Raw genomic sequence first — 19,467 nt, forward strand, 5'->3', positions numbered from 1 at the left:
AGGGAAACAGAAAGAGAGAGAGTAATATATGTATATGTGTAATGTATGTACACACACACACACACACACACACACAGACTCTCTCTCTCTCTCTCTCTCTCTCTGAAGATGCATTTATTGAGGACTAATGTAAGAAAGAAACTTTCCTAACTGCCAGGGATACATAGATTTCAAGAGGGTAGACACTTTATGAAATTCTGAAAAAGAGTATAGTCCTTGTTCCCAAGATAATCACCATCTAGTTAGAGAAGTCACTATTGGAGAGATGAGTGTGAGGATACTCAGGTAGTGAGGGAGGAGTAACATAGTATTATGGTACCAAGATTTCTAACCTGAGTAAGTGGATCACTTGGGAAAAGGGGTAATTCTAGTACATTAGATCCATAAAAAAATTATAGCAAGAATTTTTGGACAGGCATAAAGGTGGGATTTTATATTTTATTATATACGAATACCACATCTTCTCTATCCATTCATCCACTGATGGACTTTTAGGTTGTTTCTGTGTCTCATCTATTGTGCATGGTGTTGCTATGAATGTAGGGTGCAGATATCTTTTCAAGATAGTGTTTTGTTTTCTTTGGCTATATTCCCAGAAGGGGAATTTCTGGATCATACAGTAGTTCTATTTTTAAGTTTCGGAGGAAACTCCATACTGTTTCCCATAGTGGCTGTATCAAATTTGCAATCCCACCAACAGTGCACAGGGCTTCCTTTTCTCCACATCTACACTAGCATTTGTTATCTTTTGTCTTTTTGGTGATAGCCATTCTAGCAGGTGTGAGGTGGTATCTCATTGTGATTTTGATATGCATTTCCCTAAGATTAATGATGTTGACCGTCTTTTCATGTACTGTGAGCTTTTCATATATCTTCTTTGGAGAAATGTCTGTTGAAGTCTATAATCCATTAGTAAGTAACTGGATTATTTGTCTTTTTGTTGTTGAGTTTCTGCTTTGGATATTAACTCCTTATAGTATTTATGATTTGCATTTAATATCTCCCAATCAGTATGTTGCCTTTCCATTTTGTGGTGGTCTCTTTTGCTATGCAGAAGCCTTTTAGTTTGATGTAGGCCCATTTGTTTACTTTTGCTTTTGCTTTTATTTACCCTTTTTTTGGCCTCAAATCCAAAACTTGTCTGGATTGATGTCAGGGAGCTTACTTTCTGTTTCCTTCTAGGAGTTTCACAGTTTCAGCTTTATTTTTTCACATGAGGCTGATCAGTTTTTTCACCTCCACTTATTGACAAGACTGTTCTTTAACTGTTGTATATTTTTGGCTCCTTTGTCATAAATTAATTGACCAAATATGCATAGGTTTATTTTTGGACTCCATTTGGTTCCATTGATCTGTGTATCTGCATTCATGCCAGTACCATTCTGTTGTGATAACTGTTGATTTGTAATGTATTTTGAAATCAGTAAGTGCAATGCCTCCAGCTCTGTTCTTTCTCAAGATTGCTTTGGCTGTTTAGTGTATGTGGTTCCATACAGATTTTACAATTGTTCTAGGTCTATGCAAAATGCCATTGAATTTTGATAGGTATTGCATTGAATCTTAGGTTGCTTTGGGTACCATGGTCATTTTAACAATATTAATTTTTTCAGTTCATGAGCAGTGAATGTCTTGAAGTTTATTTGTGCCTTTCTCAGTTTCTTTCATCACTGTCTTAACAGTTTTCAGTGTAGGGAGGTCTTTTACCTCCTCTTTTACATCTATTCCAAGGTATTTTATTCTTTTTGATGTAATTATAAATGGGATTGTTTTCTTAATTTTTCTTTCTGATAGTTTGTCATTAGTGTGTAGAAACACAGTTTATTTTGTATATTGATTTTGTACTCTGCGTCTTGACTGAACTCATTCATTCTAACAGTTTATTGCTGGTGTCTTTAAGGTTTTTAATATATAGTATCATGTCATCTGCAAACAGTTTTACTTCTTCCTTTCTAATTCAAATGACTTTATTTTTCTTTCCTAATTGTTCTGGCTAGGATTTCCAATACTATGTCAAATAATAGTGGTGACAGTAGGTATACTTGTCTTCTTCCTGATTAGAAGAAAGGCTTTCAGCTTTTTAAACATTGAGTATGATAGTCGCTGTGGGAGGGTTAGATATGGCCTTTATTATTTTGAGATACCTTCCCTTATACCCAGTGTATGGAGAATTTTTATACTTTTTTTTTCTTTCTCAATACTTGTATTCTTTGCCCTCTTTTTTTTTTCTTTTTAAGATTTATTTATTTTAGAGAGAAAGTGCGGGGGTGAGGACAGAGGAAGAGGGAGAGAGTATCTCAAGCAGACTTCCTGTTGAGCATGGAGCCCAACATGGGCCTTGATCCCATGACCCTGAGGTCATGATCTGAGCCTGTATTAAGAGTTGGACACTTAACTGACTGAGCCACTAGGCGCCCCTGTACTCTTTGCTTTCTATTCTACATTTTTTGCTTTTCTTTTTCTACTCTTTCTCTATTTCTTCTTTCTTTTTTTCTTTATTGATTTTTCTTCTCCTCCCATTTTATTTCTCTACTAGTTTACAAGTTATATACTATACTTCTCTTCTTGTTTTGGTACTCCATTAATTTTAATATGCATACTTAAAAGTTAACAAAGTATAAAGTTAACATCTTTACTACCTATTCATATAAATGAGGACTTTGCATTGTTTTAACTCTAGTCATTTCATTCTTGACATATGCTATTACCATCCGGAATTTTAGGTCTCTGATATTTTAAAAATATTGTTAGTGTATCATACTCTCAATATTTGTTTAGATTTACCCATAAGCTTAAAATTTTCTTTGCTCACTCTTTCTTCTTGGACCTTCTATTTCCTGGAGCGTGATCAGTAGTTCTTTAGGAGAATTTCTTGGTACAGCTCTCAGGTTTTAGTTTTCTGAGTATGTGCACTTACACTGCCCTCTTCCTGGAAAGATAATTTTGCTGGCTATGCTATTCTACCATAGCAGTTATTTTTTTCTAAGCATTGAAAACCTTTAATAAGTAATTGTAATTTCTTCATATCTTTTATTAATTCTCTCTTTATATCTGCCTGTTAGCTCATCCATTTAATTTTTAACATCAAAATAGGTTTTTTTTGGAAGTTCTGCTTGTTTTTCAGAGCTGGAGGTTTATCCTCAGCCACTGCTTTATTCTCTCTAGTCTGTAGTCATGGTTGTGACAGGCAAATTTCCTTTGGTATGTGTTTGTTTATTGGTTTGTTTCCTAGATCATTGACTGGGAGCATCTCCTTGGAGGTAGGACCTTTCCTTATGTGGAAGTCTCTGATTCATATTTGCAACATACTTGGGCCCTAGACTCCAGAGCCCAACAGGTGTAAACACAGATCACAGAAAATGAAATATGTATCTTTCTTTGATACTTATGATATTTCCCACCAGTGTATCTACGCAAACCAATGAAATTATTATTTCTGAACTGGATTTGCTTTGAGTCATGTTTTCTTGGTGTGCTTTCCATTTCTTTAATTTTAATTGTTCTGTATTCATATGCATCTTGTAGACAACTTATTGTTGGTCCTTATTTGTCTTTTTTTAAGGTTTATTTATTTATTTTAGAGAGAGCGTGTGAGCAGGGATAGGGGCAGAGGGAGAGGGAGAGAGAGAATCTTAAGCAGACTCCACGCTGATCACTGAGCCTGATGCCGGGCTTGATCCTGTGACACATGAAATCATGACCTGAGCTGAAATCATGACTTGGATGCTTTTACCCAGTTGCTTCAGTCCTTATTTGTCTTAATTAAACTTAAACATTTGGCTTTTGCTGTTGAGTTTAACCCATTAAAAATTTTTGTAACTTATTTTGTATTAAGGATTATTCTGCCATCTTATTTTTTGGTTTGAATTTATTCTGTTTTCTTATTTTGCTTCTCTATTTGATAGGTCAGAGGTTTGTTTTTTTTTTTAATACTTTGAAGATTATACAGAATATTTGTATGCTATTTTTTATGTTAATATCATTGCTTATATTTTAAAGTGTATTTTTCCCTCTTTAAGTGTAACGTCTCCTCTTTCTTCTAAACCAGACATCCATTTTAGTGTACTTCTTCATTTAGTTCCTTCTTCTTCTTCTTTCTTCTTTTTTTCTTCTTCTTTCTTCTTCTTCCTCTTTCTTTATCTTTTTTTTTTTTTTAACCTTATTCTGTCCTCCTCTACTAAATGGATGTCATTAGGAATTTCTGATATGGATTGTAAACAGTATTTCCTCTCCTCTACCTCTGCTTCTCCTTCTTTCCCCAATGGAAGATGCTTGGGAATGACTATTTTTTCTTAACCTTTTATTATCTCCTCTTTGCTAAAGCTGAGCTGACCTCAAACACTGCCCTATTATACCCCACTGACATTAGGCTGGTTGTGCTGTTTGTCTGCACAGCAGTGGATACTGGACAAGCAGTGATCTACCTGAGGGAGTAAAAAAACTCATCCACAAAGTTCTTTCCAGCATATCTAGGTTTTCTGGTTCCCTTCCCTGGAAATCTTTTCTCTCTTCTCAGAACATTCTTACAGTCCTTATGTTAATTCTTTAGGTTTATAAACCTCAGTTGAACTTCTGTAGCATCTCGAGGCTTGACTATGTGAGAGGGAGTCGGCAGTCTATACTAGATGGTCATTTTTTTTTTCAGGAAGCTGAAGTCGTTATAATATCATTATTATTATTGTCTATGGAGTGCTAAGTATTTTGGAGTTGGCTCACTAGCAGCTTACAAAATAGAGAAGTATTTCTTAATGGAGTGAAACATATTAACTTTATTTTTAAAATTTTAATCCTCCCAGTTCTGACAGCATCAGCAGTGACGAGGAAGAGCTGAGGACTTTGGGAAGCAGTGGTAGTGAAAGCAGCACTCCAGAGAATGTTGGACCTCCTTTCATCATGGATGAGAATAGTTGGTTCAACAAGTGTAAGAGAGTTAAACAAAAGTATCAGCTAACCCTGGAACAGAAGGTATTTATCAGTTGCCAAAAGTCATTTAATCTGATTCTCATTATTGCCTTTGGACTATCACTGCCAAAACATCTTTTAGCTGAATGTAAGTGTTGACCCATTGCTACTTCCTTTCTGTTCTTGAATTGTCCTTGTCTTGCAAAGTTTTAAAAGATGCACTTGTTTTTTCAACTTCTTCTAATTTTATGTTTTAATATAAAAATTAGCCATTTAGGGGCACCTGGTTTGCTCAGTCGGTTAAGTATCCAACTCTTAATTTCAGCTCAGGTCATGATCTCAGGGTTGTGGAATCAAGCCCTGTGTTGGGCTCCATGCTGAGCTTGGAGCCTGCTTAAAATTCTCTCTCTCCCTGTCTCTCTCTGGCCCTCCTGCCCTCTAAAAAAAGTTAAAAATATTCTTCTGTATGTGATTTCATTTATATGTTTGAGAGTATAGTGTTTATTAGGAGGGTAAAGGTAAAACAAATATGAAAAAATTCTGTATTTGTATCATTCAACATAGTCCTTAAGGGAAAAGTACTATTGAGACTAAAGAAATTCATTGCCCTTGAAAAAAAAAAAAGAAACAGTTCACCAGGAATGTGAACATGGTGGAGATGGGTAAAATGGGTGAAGGGGGTCAAAATATACAAACTTCCAGTTTACCTACCATGAGTAAACATCTTATTGAACTTCAGGGAAGGGCTTTAAAGGATGGAGGACATACGTTAAATTTTTCTATTCAATTAAAATGATTTTTTTCAATATTTCATCAGTAATACTTTGAGATTGTTTCATTAAATATGTAAAGAATAGCATTTAACCTACTCACTATTGATCTTCAAGATATACATTAGGATTGTGCAGTAGCTTTATTTCGTTGGTACTGTATTTTCAGGGTTATCTTGAAGAACTCTTACGACTTCGAGAGAACCAGCTGTCTGAATCTGTCTCCCAGAATAAAATACTACTTCAAAGGATTGAAGATTCTGATCTGGCCCATAAATTGGAAAAGGAACAATTAGAATATATAATTGTGGAGCTTCAAGATCAGCTGTAAGTGAGATCCTTTTGGGAAAATATTGGCCGTATGTAAACATAAGAAAGTGTCATGTTTTGACATAGGATTGAAATTCTGAGAAGTCTGATTGCCTGCTATTAAGTTCTTTTTCACTTACTCTTTTTAGAAAGTTTACTTTTCCTTTTCTCATAAAAGTAATCCATGCTCATGGCAGAAATTTTACAAAATACAGGAAGAAAATAAAAACTATATCTTTGGATGTGTGCTACCCAGACAGAGTTAACTGCTATAACTTGATGTGTATTCTTTCAAATGCATATACATAATTTGAAAAGTATTTATTTATTCATTGATTAATTAATTGATTCAAAAGATGGGATATAAGACCAGTACCACTCCCAAGTACAGTGATGGTGCAGCGTTTGTTCCCATGTGTGCCAGAGTGTCACTAAGCACACTTTGGTATAGCTTTTTCCATAGCAGTAGTTTTTTGGGTGTTTTTGTTTCTGTTTTTGTTTTTTTCCCTGAAGAAAGGTGTGTAGATCACACTCTGGTATAAGTTCCTTAATTTGTCATTTTTCAAAGCACTTGCACTAATCATACCATTTCGTCAAACTTGATTTTATCAGTTAATTGTTTATGGTGAAAATCTTCTCACATTAATATTTAATCTTAAAGGGTGATATTCAAGTTTTTATTTTGAAATAATTTCAAAATTTCAGAGAAGTTGCAAGGATAGTACAAAGAATTCTGATAGGCCGTTTCTTAGATTTACCAAATTTCAACACTTTGCCACATTTGCTCATAATTCTCTCCCTCTTGCATATACCACAACCCTTTACCCTATAATACTTCAGTTGTGTGCTTCCTCAGAACAAAGATACTCTCTTATACACCCATAGATCATCCATCAACTTCAGAAATTTAAATCAGTGTAATACTTTCATCTTACCCATAACTAATTTCAATTTCATCAGTTGTCCAAATAATATCTTTTATTGCAGCTTCGGTTTTTCTGGTACAGAATCCAGTCCAGAATCATGTGTTGCATTTGGTTATTCATTTCTTTAGTCTCATTTCTTCAGTCACCTTTAACTTAGAACAGTTTCTCAGTCTGTCTTATATGAGATTGATACCTCTGAAGAATACAAACTGGTAATTTTATTGAATGTTCGTCACTTTGATTTGGTTTGCTTTTCCTCATGATTAGAATAAGCTTGTCCATTTGTGGTTGGAATATAAGTGGTGTGTCCGTAAGTGTTGGGGATATCATATCCAGAGGTCCATATATAGTCTGTTGGCCTTTTATTACTGATACTAATTTTAATCACTTAGTTAACGTGTTTTTCTTTCTGTGGTTTCTATTGTGGTTCCTTTTGTCATTAACATGTTATTCCCAAGGAGATCCTTTGAGACCTAGTAAACAGGAAAGATGATTTTTTTTTAAGTAAAAAGCTTTTATTAACTAACAGAAAACTTTAGTGTTTTCTAGGAATTTGTATCTTGATGAAAAGAATTATGTTCACGTACTATTTCTTATTTTTTTCTAATATTTTACTGAGAGTTTATCACTCATTGAGGGGCAAATTAATACCTTCCATAACCCTTTGCTTCTGTAAGCAGGGAGAATAATATCAAAAGCCAAACAATAGAGATTTCTAGTTATTTCTTTACAGTTAAAAGAGTAGAAGACAATTTAATTTTTCTTTTGCAATTGATACTGGTAGTTTGTCTCAATGCTTTTAACTTAAAAATAATTGTGAAATGAGTTTTTATTTTATCAAAGATATTTTCATTCGAAAAATAAAATGTATCACGTTTATTGTACTTTTGATAATGTAAAGGAAAAGACTCAAACTTTTTAAAAGTTTGAAAAAAGAATCTGAGTTATAGTTTTATTATACTTCTCTGATAGAACAATATCACTGATACTTACAGTTTTTTTAATGCCTTTAAGGAGATTTTAGCTAAATATTACCAGAGCAAAAAATAAATACGGAAGGCCACCAATCAGAATTAGTCTATTTTCTTGAGTTTAGGGTTAAAGATATACTTTCACATAACATGGCTACACTTGTAACCAGGTTAACTGGTGTCTTACAAGATTCCTTTGTACAAAAACCACTTGCAAGGATACTGAACAGAAGGGTAAGATACATTCCTTTGAGAATCTTCTCAATTCACTACATTAACTGTCATCTGTAAGGTACAGAATACTCTGGGCATTTTTGTGGCTTTAGGGAGAGAGTGGACATTTTTTTCCTTCTTGCTGAGATTTTTTATCAACAGTTAGGAAGGCCTGCAATGAAATCTGGGCATTGGAATTCTCTTTGTTAATCCTTAGAAGACAGTAGGGCCCTGAGAAGATTAAAATTTATAATATGTGAAGGAAAAGGTCAGGAGAGGGGTATTAAATGGATTATGAAGCGTGCAATATTTGCTTTCACATTACGTTAATTATCTTTTCCTGGTTGATTTAAATCCTTTTAACTTACCTTATTCTTTTTATATATTTCTCAATGCTTAGATGTATTTTGAGTAACTGTTATGCTTTAATGTGTCTTTGAATACTCATAAAATGTGACCATCCTATCGCTTTGGCAATAGAGGATTAGGTGGGCATGGTATATTAGAGGAGCGTTCTAAAGCTTTCTTACAAATATGGACTGTGTTCAGATACTGGCTTTATATTTGCCTATTATTATGAGCTCAATCTTAATGTCTTGGAGCCTCTGTCTCCTTATCTTTAAACTGGAGATAATACTTACCTTGAGGATTACTATGAGTAGAAATGCTATCATGAATAATATCATTAGAACAAAGAAAACATTCAAAGATTATTCCTCTCTTTTGGTCTATCAAAACCTTAAAATCTCCTTAATAAATACACTTGGATAAATGGTAAATTTAAAATGTTTTACTTTATTATGCCCAAATGCTACAGATCAGACAAATGAATTTAGACTTAGATTGTATTATCCCTGAGTTTCAAAAAATTCATTTTTCAGATCTAGCTTCTAAATGGCATTTGGATTAATATTTATAATCACAGTGTAGGTTTGTGTATACTGGGTTAATATTTATAATTACAGTATAGATTTGTGTATATTGGGAGGAAGACATACATGGCTACTTACTACTTTACTGGTACCAATTTTAACTATATTCTTTTCTTCATTGATCACTGATGAAATACTATTTTGGATTATTAGTTTTTGACTAAGGTGTATTTGAGTGATTAAATTTTTGTTGGTGGAATTTTAAAGTATCAAATAATTTTAAATCTCCAAATATTGATTAGGAATAATGCTATCATTTCAATAGAAATACAGCATCATTCTAGGTTTTTATTTTCATAGTTTTATTGAAATCTGTGGCATACCTTTATTTTATTTAGGTAACTTTTAATTCCATTTTGCTTGCATATTAAACTTCATTCAGTAAAATAAATACAAACAAGGTTAATGTATTAGTTATACTTTGAATCACTATATGGAAAGTCTCTCATAAGATTATGAAATGTATTGTTTATGGCCTTATAGAAAACTTATTGTCATTTTATTTATGCTAATTGGTAGGAAACCTTTTCATTTTTGAGTTTAGTTTCATTCAGTAAACACTTATTTAAATGTATACTTCTGTGCTTGAGAGTACTGAGAATACAGAGAATAAGAAAGACATATTCTATCTTTACAAGAAGCTCATAAGTTAATAAAGTGGACAGATGGATGTCATTGGTCATGTTGTTAATTGAAGAGAACCGTACTGGGAGGAAAGGTTTGTCTTCATCCACAGGTTTAGATCTTCAGATAGATACAGATGATTCTTTGTAAAACACTGATTGCAAGCCTCGGGACTAGATAGCCTCAGAACAGTGAATAAAATCTAAATACCTTTGTCATGATTAATACCAGTAAAATTTATAAAAAGGAGTTTTTGCTAGTTAGCTGATGCAGTTTTTCTATTTATGGTGTGAAAAGCTATAGGAATAGTAGCATGTCCTAGAAGACTCCCTCGTGAAGGAACTGAAGAGTCTAGCTAACAGAAGTAAAGAATCATTCGTTGTTATAGTTCAACAGCCACGTTTGTGTAGTTCCTGGGGAGTAGTGACGGTGTGGTCTGTGGGCCTGCAAACCGCAAGTCAGTGAAGCTGTAGCACCCTGCTTCACCAGGTTTAGGGTGAGTGGTATAGATCGTAACAAGAGAGTGCAATGATGTCATCCTGGACCTGTTAATAATGGACAAATTATGATAATTCCTGATCATGTATATTTTTTGGCAGGTAACAATTATTATTAAGATATTAACATCATGCTAATATATATTGCACACTCTGTTATCCATATAAACACAGAAAAATCAAGAAGATGCATCTGAAAGAGAAAAAAGCCAGATACCAGATAGTTAGGTAAAACTACATTGTATTGTACTTTCTTGAGTGATAATGGGAAATTACATATTACAACAAGAAAGAGTACAGGTTTAATATGGTTGTTATTTCATTGCCTTTAGTTATGATGTTTGATTAAAACTGCTGGCAGATTGTTTGGTAGAGCAGATGTCAGTATACTTGGGCAAGGGGCCTAGCAACAGTTGGAACTACAGTACGGTGTTTCACGGAGAAGTGACTCAGACTAGAAAAGAGGCTCACTTTTGGCATCTTTACTTAGTAAATGTTGACACTGAGTACATAAAGGAAGCCTCCTTAAATTAAGATTTGTAAATAACACATATCATTATTAATACATAAATACCATTGTTTTGTTCACTTACTTCCATTTAGCACGCAGTTGACCTTTTAAAAATAAAATTAGCATTTGAATTCTAATGCTATTATGTTTTAAAGTTTTTGTTAAAGAATTTTCATGTGTGCACAAAAAAGAGATTTGTATACTAAAGCCCTGATTACCCATCACCTGGTTGAACAGTTAACAAGCGTTTGTCACACTTGCTTTATCTCTTTTTTTTTCATTTTCCTTTTCTTTTTTTGCTGAACTATTTTGAAGCAAATCCTGTCCTTTCATTCCTTCATACTTTTTTCACATCTCTAAGAAAGTGGACATTTTCTCACATAATCTTATAATCTCAGCTGATAAAATTAGGGACATTCTTTTTATCATCTAGTGCTCATCCATAACAAATTTCCCCAATTGTCTTTAAAAAACAAAACAAAATCAACCTTTTTGTAGTTGCATTTTTGAATTAAGAATCAGAGTCCTACATGACATATAATTATGTCTCTGAAGACTTTAATTTAGTATCCCCCATTTATACTTGTCCTGTCATTATCTATTTGCAGACTTTTCCTATAGAATGTCCAGCATTAGTTCTTTGTGGTTTCTTTCATTTGTTCTTCTCTACTGTGCTGTCCAGGATGTTAGCCATTAGTGACACGTGGCTGGTGAGCACTTGAAATGTGAGTAGTGTGAACTGAGATGTGCTGTAAGTGTAAAATCCACATCAGACGGTATGAAATAAAGAATTTAAAATATCGCATTAAAAACTGTATTGACTACATATAGAAATGGTAATGTTTTGGATAGATTGGGCTAAATAAGTACATTATTAAAAGTCATGCATTCTTTTTACTGTGGCTACTAGAAAATTTTAAATTATATATGCCACTCTTATATTTCTGTTGGACAACACTGGTGTGTATCCTCTCTAGTCACAGGGGACTGGCTGCTTTAGCCTCCTCGGGGTTCTTGGCACCCTCCCTAGACCTGCTGAATGGGAATCTGTCATTTAACTAGATCCTCAGGGATTAATTGACACATTAAAGTTTGAGACTCACTGCTCTGTGCTGCATATCCTGTAAAGTGTATCTTTTTACCTCTGGATTAGTGGTTTGTTGATTCTGGTTGCATATTAGAAGCACTCAGGGAGCTTTTTAAAAATATTTTTTGAAAAATAAGGATGCCTGAATGAGCCTCACCTGAGAGACATTAATTTAATTGGCCAAAGGTGGGGCTCAGGAAAGTGTAAAAAGCTGCCCAGATGTTCTGCTGTGCAGTGGGCTGAGAACCACTGTCCTGAGAGGCTGGTTAAATATGAGTTTAACTTTTTTGTCGGTGTGTTTGTGGACTTCATATTGGGAAGCACACTGGTTGTCCCACTTTTAACGACCCTAACATTGAACAGTGGATTCAGGTGGTGACAACTTTATTTCTCCGTTGTAAAAGTTTCTGTCAGCCTTTCATCTAATGGCTTGAACCAAGAATGAACATGAGCATTACTGCAGCTGTTGATTCTGTATGATTTGTAAAATGGTGATTCCTAATTCTTTTCCCTCCATGCACATTGGCTGGAATCTGTACACAACTTTCCCTCACCAGTTAGGGCTATAGTATATTACTAGTTCTTATAGGATATTATTAGTCATTATAGGATATCATATTAGTCCTTATAGGATACTGTTAATTTTCAGAAGAAGATGCTGATGCCTTTGTTAGTAACCAATGAGAAGAAGATTTTGTTCTTTGTTTTGCTTTCTTTTATTTTTGAGACTATGAACTTGCTATATAATCACTTCTGTAATGTGAATTAACTTATACAGGATTCACAGATAAGGGGATGATGTCAGCGTAGCAAAGAAATCACCTTGAGTCGTAGCTGACTTTTCTTAAGAGGTTAATGTTTCTCAGTGAGAAACAACAGAATGCCGAATACACCAATATGGGCAAGTACTGCAACGCACCAATAGGTGGCATTCTCTCACTGTATGTATTACTCTTTCACCGTGCATTCCTCCGATTCAGGTGAACTTCACCTTGAAGAGGCTCTTTTTGTATTTGGGGATTATGTCCTTGCTTTCATGGCAAGCCTCAGCCTCAGCAGCCTCAACCCTTCCCTCCACTCTTTTCAGTCAAATGGCTTTTACTTTGTTGTTGTTGTTGTTGTTGTTGTTAAAGTTGTTGTAAAATTATTGTGTAATATTTCTTTACTTAGTAAGAATTTAACCTATATTTTAAATTTGGTTTGGAATTTAATTAGTATTGTCACTTTTTCTTGGTGTTCTAGTTCGAAAGTTGAATAGGTTTTGAATTGTTAGCTCCTAACTCTATCCTCCCCATAAGGCCAGTTATTTGCAGTGTGATATTGCAGAACACTTTACTTTGTTTCTGCATTCTAGCAGAAATTCTTATATTCAGTATGCTTCTATTGGCTTACATTTATTTTTCATTTTGATGCTCAGATTGTCCCATCTTTGTCTAGGGGAAACTTCTTTATATTCGTGTTGGCTGGCTTTCTCTTTCTTTGACCTTCAAGGCTTTCTGCACAGCCATTCTGTCTATCAGCATAAAACTCTGCATTCCTATAGTCATGATATATTATATCTTTCATTTTCATGTGATTATAGCTTAGGATTTTTTCAGTATGCCATGTCACAAATGGCACTGGAGTATATCCTAAGAATTACAGCATATCTGACAATAAGTGTTAAGTGGAAGATAAAGCAAAGGTTTGCTTGCTGCAGTGGTGGTAGGAATTTTGCTACTCACTCTCAGAACTGAGCTCATAGCAATGGGCTTCAAATGTGTTGCCTTACCAAATTAAAAATTGCTTCATATCACATATCTTTGGGGTTGCTCAGGAATACTTGGAATCACAGATATTAAATCCTAAGTGCCAAGGGTCATATGCCTTATATATCCAGCTGCCAAAAGTGTACCCTCATGGGCATCAGCATAGTCTCTGAGGTAAGTGAGAAAGAAGCAAAGTGAGGGAGAGAGGATAACCCTCACGTTTGGAGATACAAGCCAAAGGATTGAACAAATGAACAAAATAATAGCTTTCAATGGACTAAGCACCACTATATTAAAACAGAGATTATGGAATTCTAGATCTTTTGCAAAACTTATAAGTAACAACAGACTTGAGCCTAATCTCTGAAAGGAAGAAAACCAAACTGTGGAAATCGTATCTTTTTCTCTTTTTTAAAAATAATGAATGTTATATTCAGAGCTAAAAAGAGCATAGAACCTCATTTTTAAAGCCAGGGTGCTCTGTATTTATAAGGAATCTTAGGAATTTGAGAATAGAAGTGGAAGGAATCAGAACACTAACGTTTAAGGATTAAGTAGAAGAAGGTACTTTCACTGAGACCAAAAGGAGTAGCCAGATAGATAAGGATTTTTATTATTATTTTGCAAGAGAAAAATAATTTATATTAGATTCACTTAGGAAGCATTAAAAAGTAGCATTGCCCCACCCTCACAGAATCTCATTTCATTGATCTGAGATGAAACTAGGTATCAGAATTTTTTAAATGCTTCCCCAGTTATTTGAAATATAGTCAGGGTAGAGAACCACTAGACTAGAAGTTTGTTGTGATGTTTAGCAAAGCACAGTGATATTTCTTATGCTTTTAAGAGCAATTTAATTTCTTCCCTAGACATTAAAGCTACCCAAATGTTTTGTTATTTTAAACAAGAAACATGCATTGGTATTTAATTTTTAACAGCTTTTTTAAAATTTAAATTCAGTGAGCCACCACATAGTGGTACATCATTAGTTTCAGATATAGAGTTCAGTTATTCACCACTTATATATGACATCCGGTGCTCCTCACGTGCCTTCCTTAATGTCCATCACCCAGTTACCACATCCCCCTACTCACCTCCCCTCCAGCAACCTTCAGTTTCTTTCCAATAGGTAAGAATGCTTTGTCTCCCTCTCTGATTCCTTCCCATTCAGTTTTCCCTCCCTTCCCCTATGATCCTCTGCACTTTTTCTTATATCTTACATATGAGTAAAACCATATGATAATTGTTTTTCTCTGATTGACTTACTTCACTCAGCATAATACCCTCCTGTTTCATACACATCCATTTAAATGGTAAGATTTCATTCTTTTTGATGGCTGACTAATATTCCAGTGTGTGTGTGTGTATGTATACATACACACATACATACATACATACATACATATCACATCTTCTTTATCCATTCATCTGTTGATGGACATCTGGGCTATTTACACAGTTTGGCTATTGTGGACATTGCTGCTATAAACACTGGGGTGCAGGTGCCCCTTTGGATCACTCCATTTGTATCTTTGGAATAAATACCTAGTAGTGCAATTGCTGGGTCATAGGGTAGGGGTAGCTCTATTTTTAACTCCTTGAGGAAACTCCATACTGTTTTCCAGAGTGGCTGTATCAAACTCAACACCCCAAAACCAAATAATCCAGTCCAGAAATGGGCAGAAGACATGAACAGACATTTCTCCAAAGAAGATATACAAATGGCCAACAGACACATGAAAAAATGCTCAATGTCACTTGGCATCAGGGAAATGTAAATCTAATAGTTTTAAAGTAGAATATATTCTGTATTTGCTATCTTCCCCTGCAGATTAAATTATTTTTCATAGTTCCTTTTCTTTAAGATTCTGTGTTGTCCTTTGGATTAAAAAAAAAAACAGGCCATAGCTTATTTTGATAATGATAAAATTTGCTGATTTATAGTTCAATATTTATTCTGCTGACATTTATTGAGCCCCTTTTCTGTCCTAGGTACTTGGCTTGGTGCTAAGAATACAGAAATAAATCTGTTCTAGTGCCTGTTTTCATAGTGTTGACAGAGGCCACAGACATAGAAACAATAAGAGAAATGAGATGTCATAAGTGCTATGACAGAGGTGTGTATGGGATACAGTAGGAAACAAAGGATTTCATTGTAAAGGAGAATGAACTGGGAAAGGTTTAAGAAGGTTATACTAGATGCTTCTACTAATTCCTTACACTGGTTTTAACATTTGATAGACTACTATGGGAAAAGATGGGCCTCCTGGGCAGAGAAGACAACAAAAGCAAAAAGAGATTAAAGAATCCAGCAAATATAGGGAACTGCATGGTTGCTCTTTGTTACTCAGACATAGAGGGCAAGCATGTATGTGTGTGTGGCCAGATGAGAGAAGACTTTATATGCCATGCTCAGGAGTTCTGTGGAGTTACTAGTATCACATTGATTAGATTTCCATATTAGAAAGGTAAACCTTTGAAATGATATTTTTGTAAACACTTATTGAGTACCTACATCCTCGTAGGAGCTATGCTAGATACTGAGAATTTTAATGTGAATAAGAGGGCACCTGAGTGGCACAGTTGGTTCAGCGTCTGAGTCTTGGTTTTGGCTTGGGTCATGATCTTGGTGTCGTAAGATAGAGCCCCTGTGTGGGGCTCCGTGCTCAGTATGGAGCCTCTTGGAATTCTCTCTCCCTTTCCCTCTGCCTCCCACTCATGTGCCCCCCTGACCCCTCTTTCTAAAAATAAATAAATCTTTTTTAAAATGTAAAAAATAAATGTGAATAAGATAACCTTGAGGATTTCAAAGTTGACAGATACCTAAATGATGTGATGAGTGTATAGGAACATGTATATACATGTATAGCAATAAAAGTACGTGCACTTACAGAAGGAGAACAGGAATAGTGGTCCAGGGAAAACATCCCTAAGACGTTGATGTTTGAATAGGGCTTTTCAGGAGCTCTTTAGGTGACCAGGCGAGAGGAAGAAGAGGAAGGCTTTTGTAGGTTAAGAGAAGAGCACATATTGGAAACATGGGTACAAAACATATGAGGTGGATCAGTATAATAAAATATTAACCAAAGTAGTAGAAGCAAATAAGTTTTCTGGAAACACTGAACTATCTTTTACTGGGACTATGCTTTTTTTACCTGAGATGAGTCTCTATTAAAAATTAAAATGCCAAAAGAGGAAAGAAAAAAAGAGACAAACCAAAAACCAGACTCTTAAGTACATAGAACAAACTGATGGTTACCAGAGGGGAGGTGGGCGAGGGGATGGGTGAAATAGGTGATGGGGACCACAGTTCTGATTCAGTTTTAGGAGGCTATATGTTTCTAGGAATTTATCTATTTCTTCTAGTTTGTCCAATTTGTTGGCATGTTATTTTTCATAATCCTCTCTTATAATTGCTCGTGTTTCTGTACAACTCCTTCTGTAAAATTGGTATTTTTCCTCCTCTTTCATTTCTGATTTTTTAGTTTGACTCTTCTCTCTCTTTTTTATGTATGTAGCTAAAGGTTTTTCAATTGTGTTGATATTTTCAAAGAACCAGCTCCTGGTTTCATTGATTTGTTCTATCGTTTTTTTATTTCTGCTCTAATCTTTATTATTTCCTTTCTTCTACTGGTTTGGGGTTTTGTTTGCTTTTCTTTTTCTAGCTCCTTTAGGTGTAACAGTTTAGGGGTGTTCATTTGAGATTTATCTTGCTCCTTGAGGTAGTCCTGTATTGCTATAAACTTCCCTCTTAGAACAGCTTTATTTGTATCTCAAAAATTTTGGACCATTGTATTTTCATTTGTCTCTGAGTATTTTTTTAATTTCCTCTTTGATTTCTTGGTTGGCCCTTTCATTATTTAGTAGTTTGTTATTTAACTTCCATGTATTTCAATTCTTTCCAGATTTTTTTCTTGCGGATGATTTCTAGTTTCACAGTGTTGTGGTCAGAAAAAATGTGTGGTATGACTTTTGTCTTTTTGATTTTGTTGAGACTTGTTTTGTGGCCTAAAATGTGATCTATTCTGGAGAATGTTCCACATGCACTTGAAACGAATGTATATTCTACTGTTTTAGGATGGAACCTTCTGAATATGTCTGTTAGATCCATTTGGTCCAATGTGTCATTCAAAGCCACTGTTTTCTTGTTGATTTGCTGTTTGGATTATCTATTCATTGATGTAAGTGGTGTGTTAAAGTTCCCTACTGTTACTGTTTTACTATCAGTTACATCTTTTATGTTTGTTATTAGCTGCTTTATGTATTTGGATGCTCCACTGTTGTGTGCATAAGTATTTACAATAGTCATATTTTTTTGTTGGATTGTTCCCTTTATGATTATGTAGTGTCTTTTTTTTTTTTTTTTGTCTCTTGTTACAGTCTTTGTTTTAAAGTCCTATTTATTTATTTAATTTTTTTTAATGTAACCTCTGTCCTTACTATGGGGCTTGAACTCACAACTCTAAGATCAAGAGTTGCATGCTCTACACAGTGAGCCAGCATAGGCACCTGTCTCTTTTGTCCAATGTAAGTCTTGCTACCTCAGCTTTCATTTATCTTCCATTTGCATGATGCTTTTTCCATCCCTTTACTTTCAATCTGCATGTGTCTTTAGCTGTGAAATGAGTCTCTTGCAGGCAACATATAGATTGATCTTGCTTTTTAATCCATTCCATCACCCTATTTCTTTTGATTGGAGCATTTAGTCTGGTTACATTCAAAGTAATTATTGATAGGTATGTACTTAAATGCCACTTTGTTACTTGTTTAGTTCTTTTCTGGTCCTTTCTTCTCTTGCTCTCTTCTCGTGGTTTGGTGGCTTTCTTTAGTGAAATACTTGAATTCCTTCCTCTGTATTTTTTTCATATCTATTGCCAGTTTTGATTTGCGGTTAGCATTAGGTATAGAAGCTGATGGTCACTTTGATTTGAACCCATTCTAAAAGCACTACAGTTTTACTCCCCTGCCCCCCACATTTTTACATATATGGTGTCATACTTTACATCCTTTTATTTCATGAATCCCTTGACTGATTTTTGTAGATATACTTAATTTTAGTGCTTTTGTGCTTCCTATTTTTCTTGCTCCTATTTATGGTCTCTCCACTCTAAGAATCTCCTTTAACATTACTTATAAGGCCGATAAGTGGTGATGAATTCTTTTAATTTCTGTTTGTCTGGGAAGCTCTTTATCTCCTTTTATTCTGAATAATAGCCTTGCTGGATAGACGTTTCTCAGCTGCACATTTTTCCCTTTCAGCACTTTGAATATATCATGCTACCGTCTTCTAGACTGCAAAGTTTCTGCTGAAAAATCAGCTGGTAGCATTTTGGGGTTTCCCTTGTATGTAACTATTTTCTTTTCTCTTGCTGCTTTTAAGATTTTCTCTTTATCACTACTTTTTGTCATTTAATTATTATGTGCCTTGGTGTGAACATCTTTGGGTTGATTTCATTGGGGGATCTCTGTGCCTCCTGGATCTGGGTTTCTGTATTCTTCCCCAGATTTGGGAAGTTTTCAGCTGTTATTTCTTCAAATACATTTTCTGCTGCCTTTTTTTCTCTTCTTCTGGGAGCCCTATAATGCAGATGTTATTACACTTTATGGTGTCACTGAATTCCCTTAATCTGTTCACATTTTTTTCTTTTTCTTTTTTCTTTATCCTGTTCTGCTTGATTGCTATCCATTACACTGTCCTCCAGGTCACTGATCCATCCTTCTGTTTCCTCTAGTCTATTCTTTATTCTCTTAGTGAATTTTTAATTTTTCAGTTATTGAGTTCTTCATCTCTATGTGGTTCTTTATTGTATTTTCTGTCTCTTTGTTGAGGGTCTCACTGAGGTCCTCCACTCTTTTCTCAAGTTCAGTGATTATGTTTATGACCATTATTTTAAATTCTCTATCAGACATATTGCTTATCTCTGTTTTGTTAACTCTCTTGCTGTGATTTTGTCCTGCCCTTTCATTTGGGACATATTCC

The 19,467-nt window shown here is 34.7% G+C and overlaps 1 protein-coding gene across 7 annotated transcripts in view; it reads left to right on the top strand.

The window, feature by feature from the left end:
* The window catches only part of RUNDC3B (RUN domain containing 3B), a 130,603-nt gene that overhangs the window by 75,357 nt on the left and 35,779 nt on the right, over positions 1–19,467 (top strand). For all 7 annotated transcript variants that reach the window (XM_044386260.3, XM_044386266.3, XM_026504935.4 and 4 more), the window contains 2 exons: positions 4,794–4,962; positions 5,839–5,996. In XM_044386260.3, coding sequence (XP_044242195.1) covers positions 4,794–4,962; positions 5,839–5,996 — 327 coding nt within the window. The remainder of the gene's footprint in view (positions 1–4,793; positions 4,963–5,838; positions 5,997–19,467) is intronic.

This window comes from Ursus arctos, unplaced genomic scaffold (genome assembly GCF_023065955.2).
Source record: "Ursus arctos isolate Adak ecotype North America unplaced genomic scaffold, UrsArc2.0 scaffold_3, whole genome shotgun sequence".
NCBI lineage: Eukaryota > Metazoa > Chordata > Mammalia > Carnivora > Ursidae > Ursus > Ursus arctos.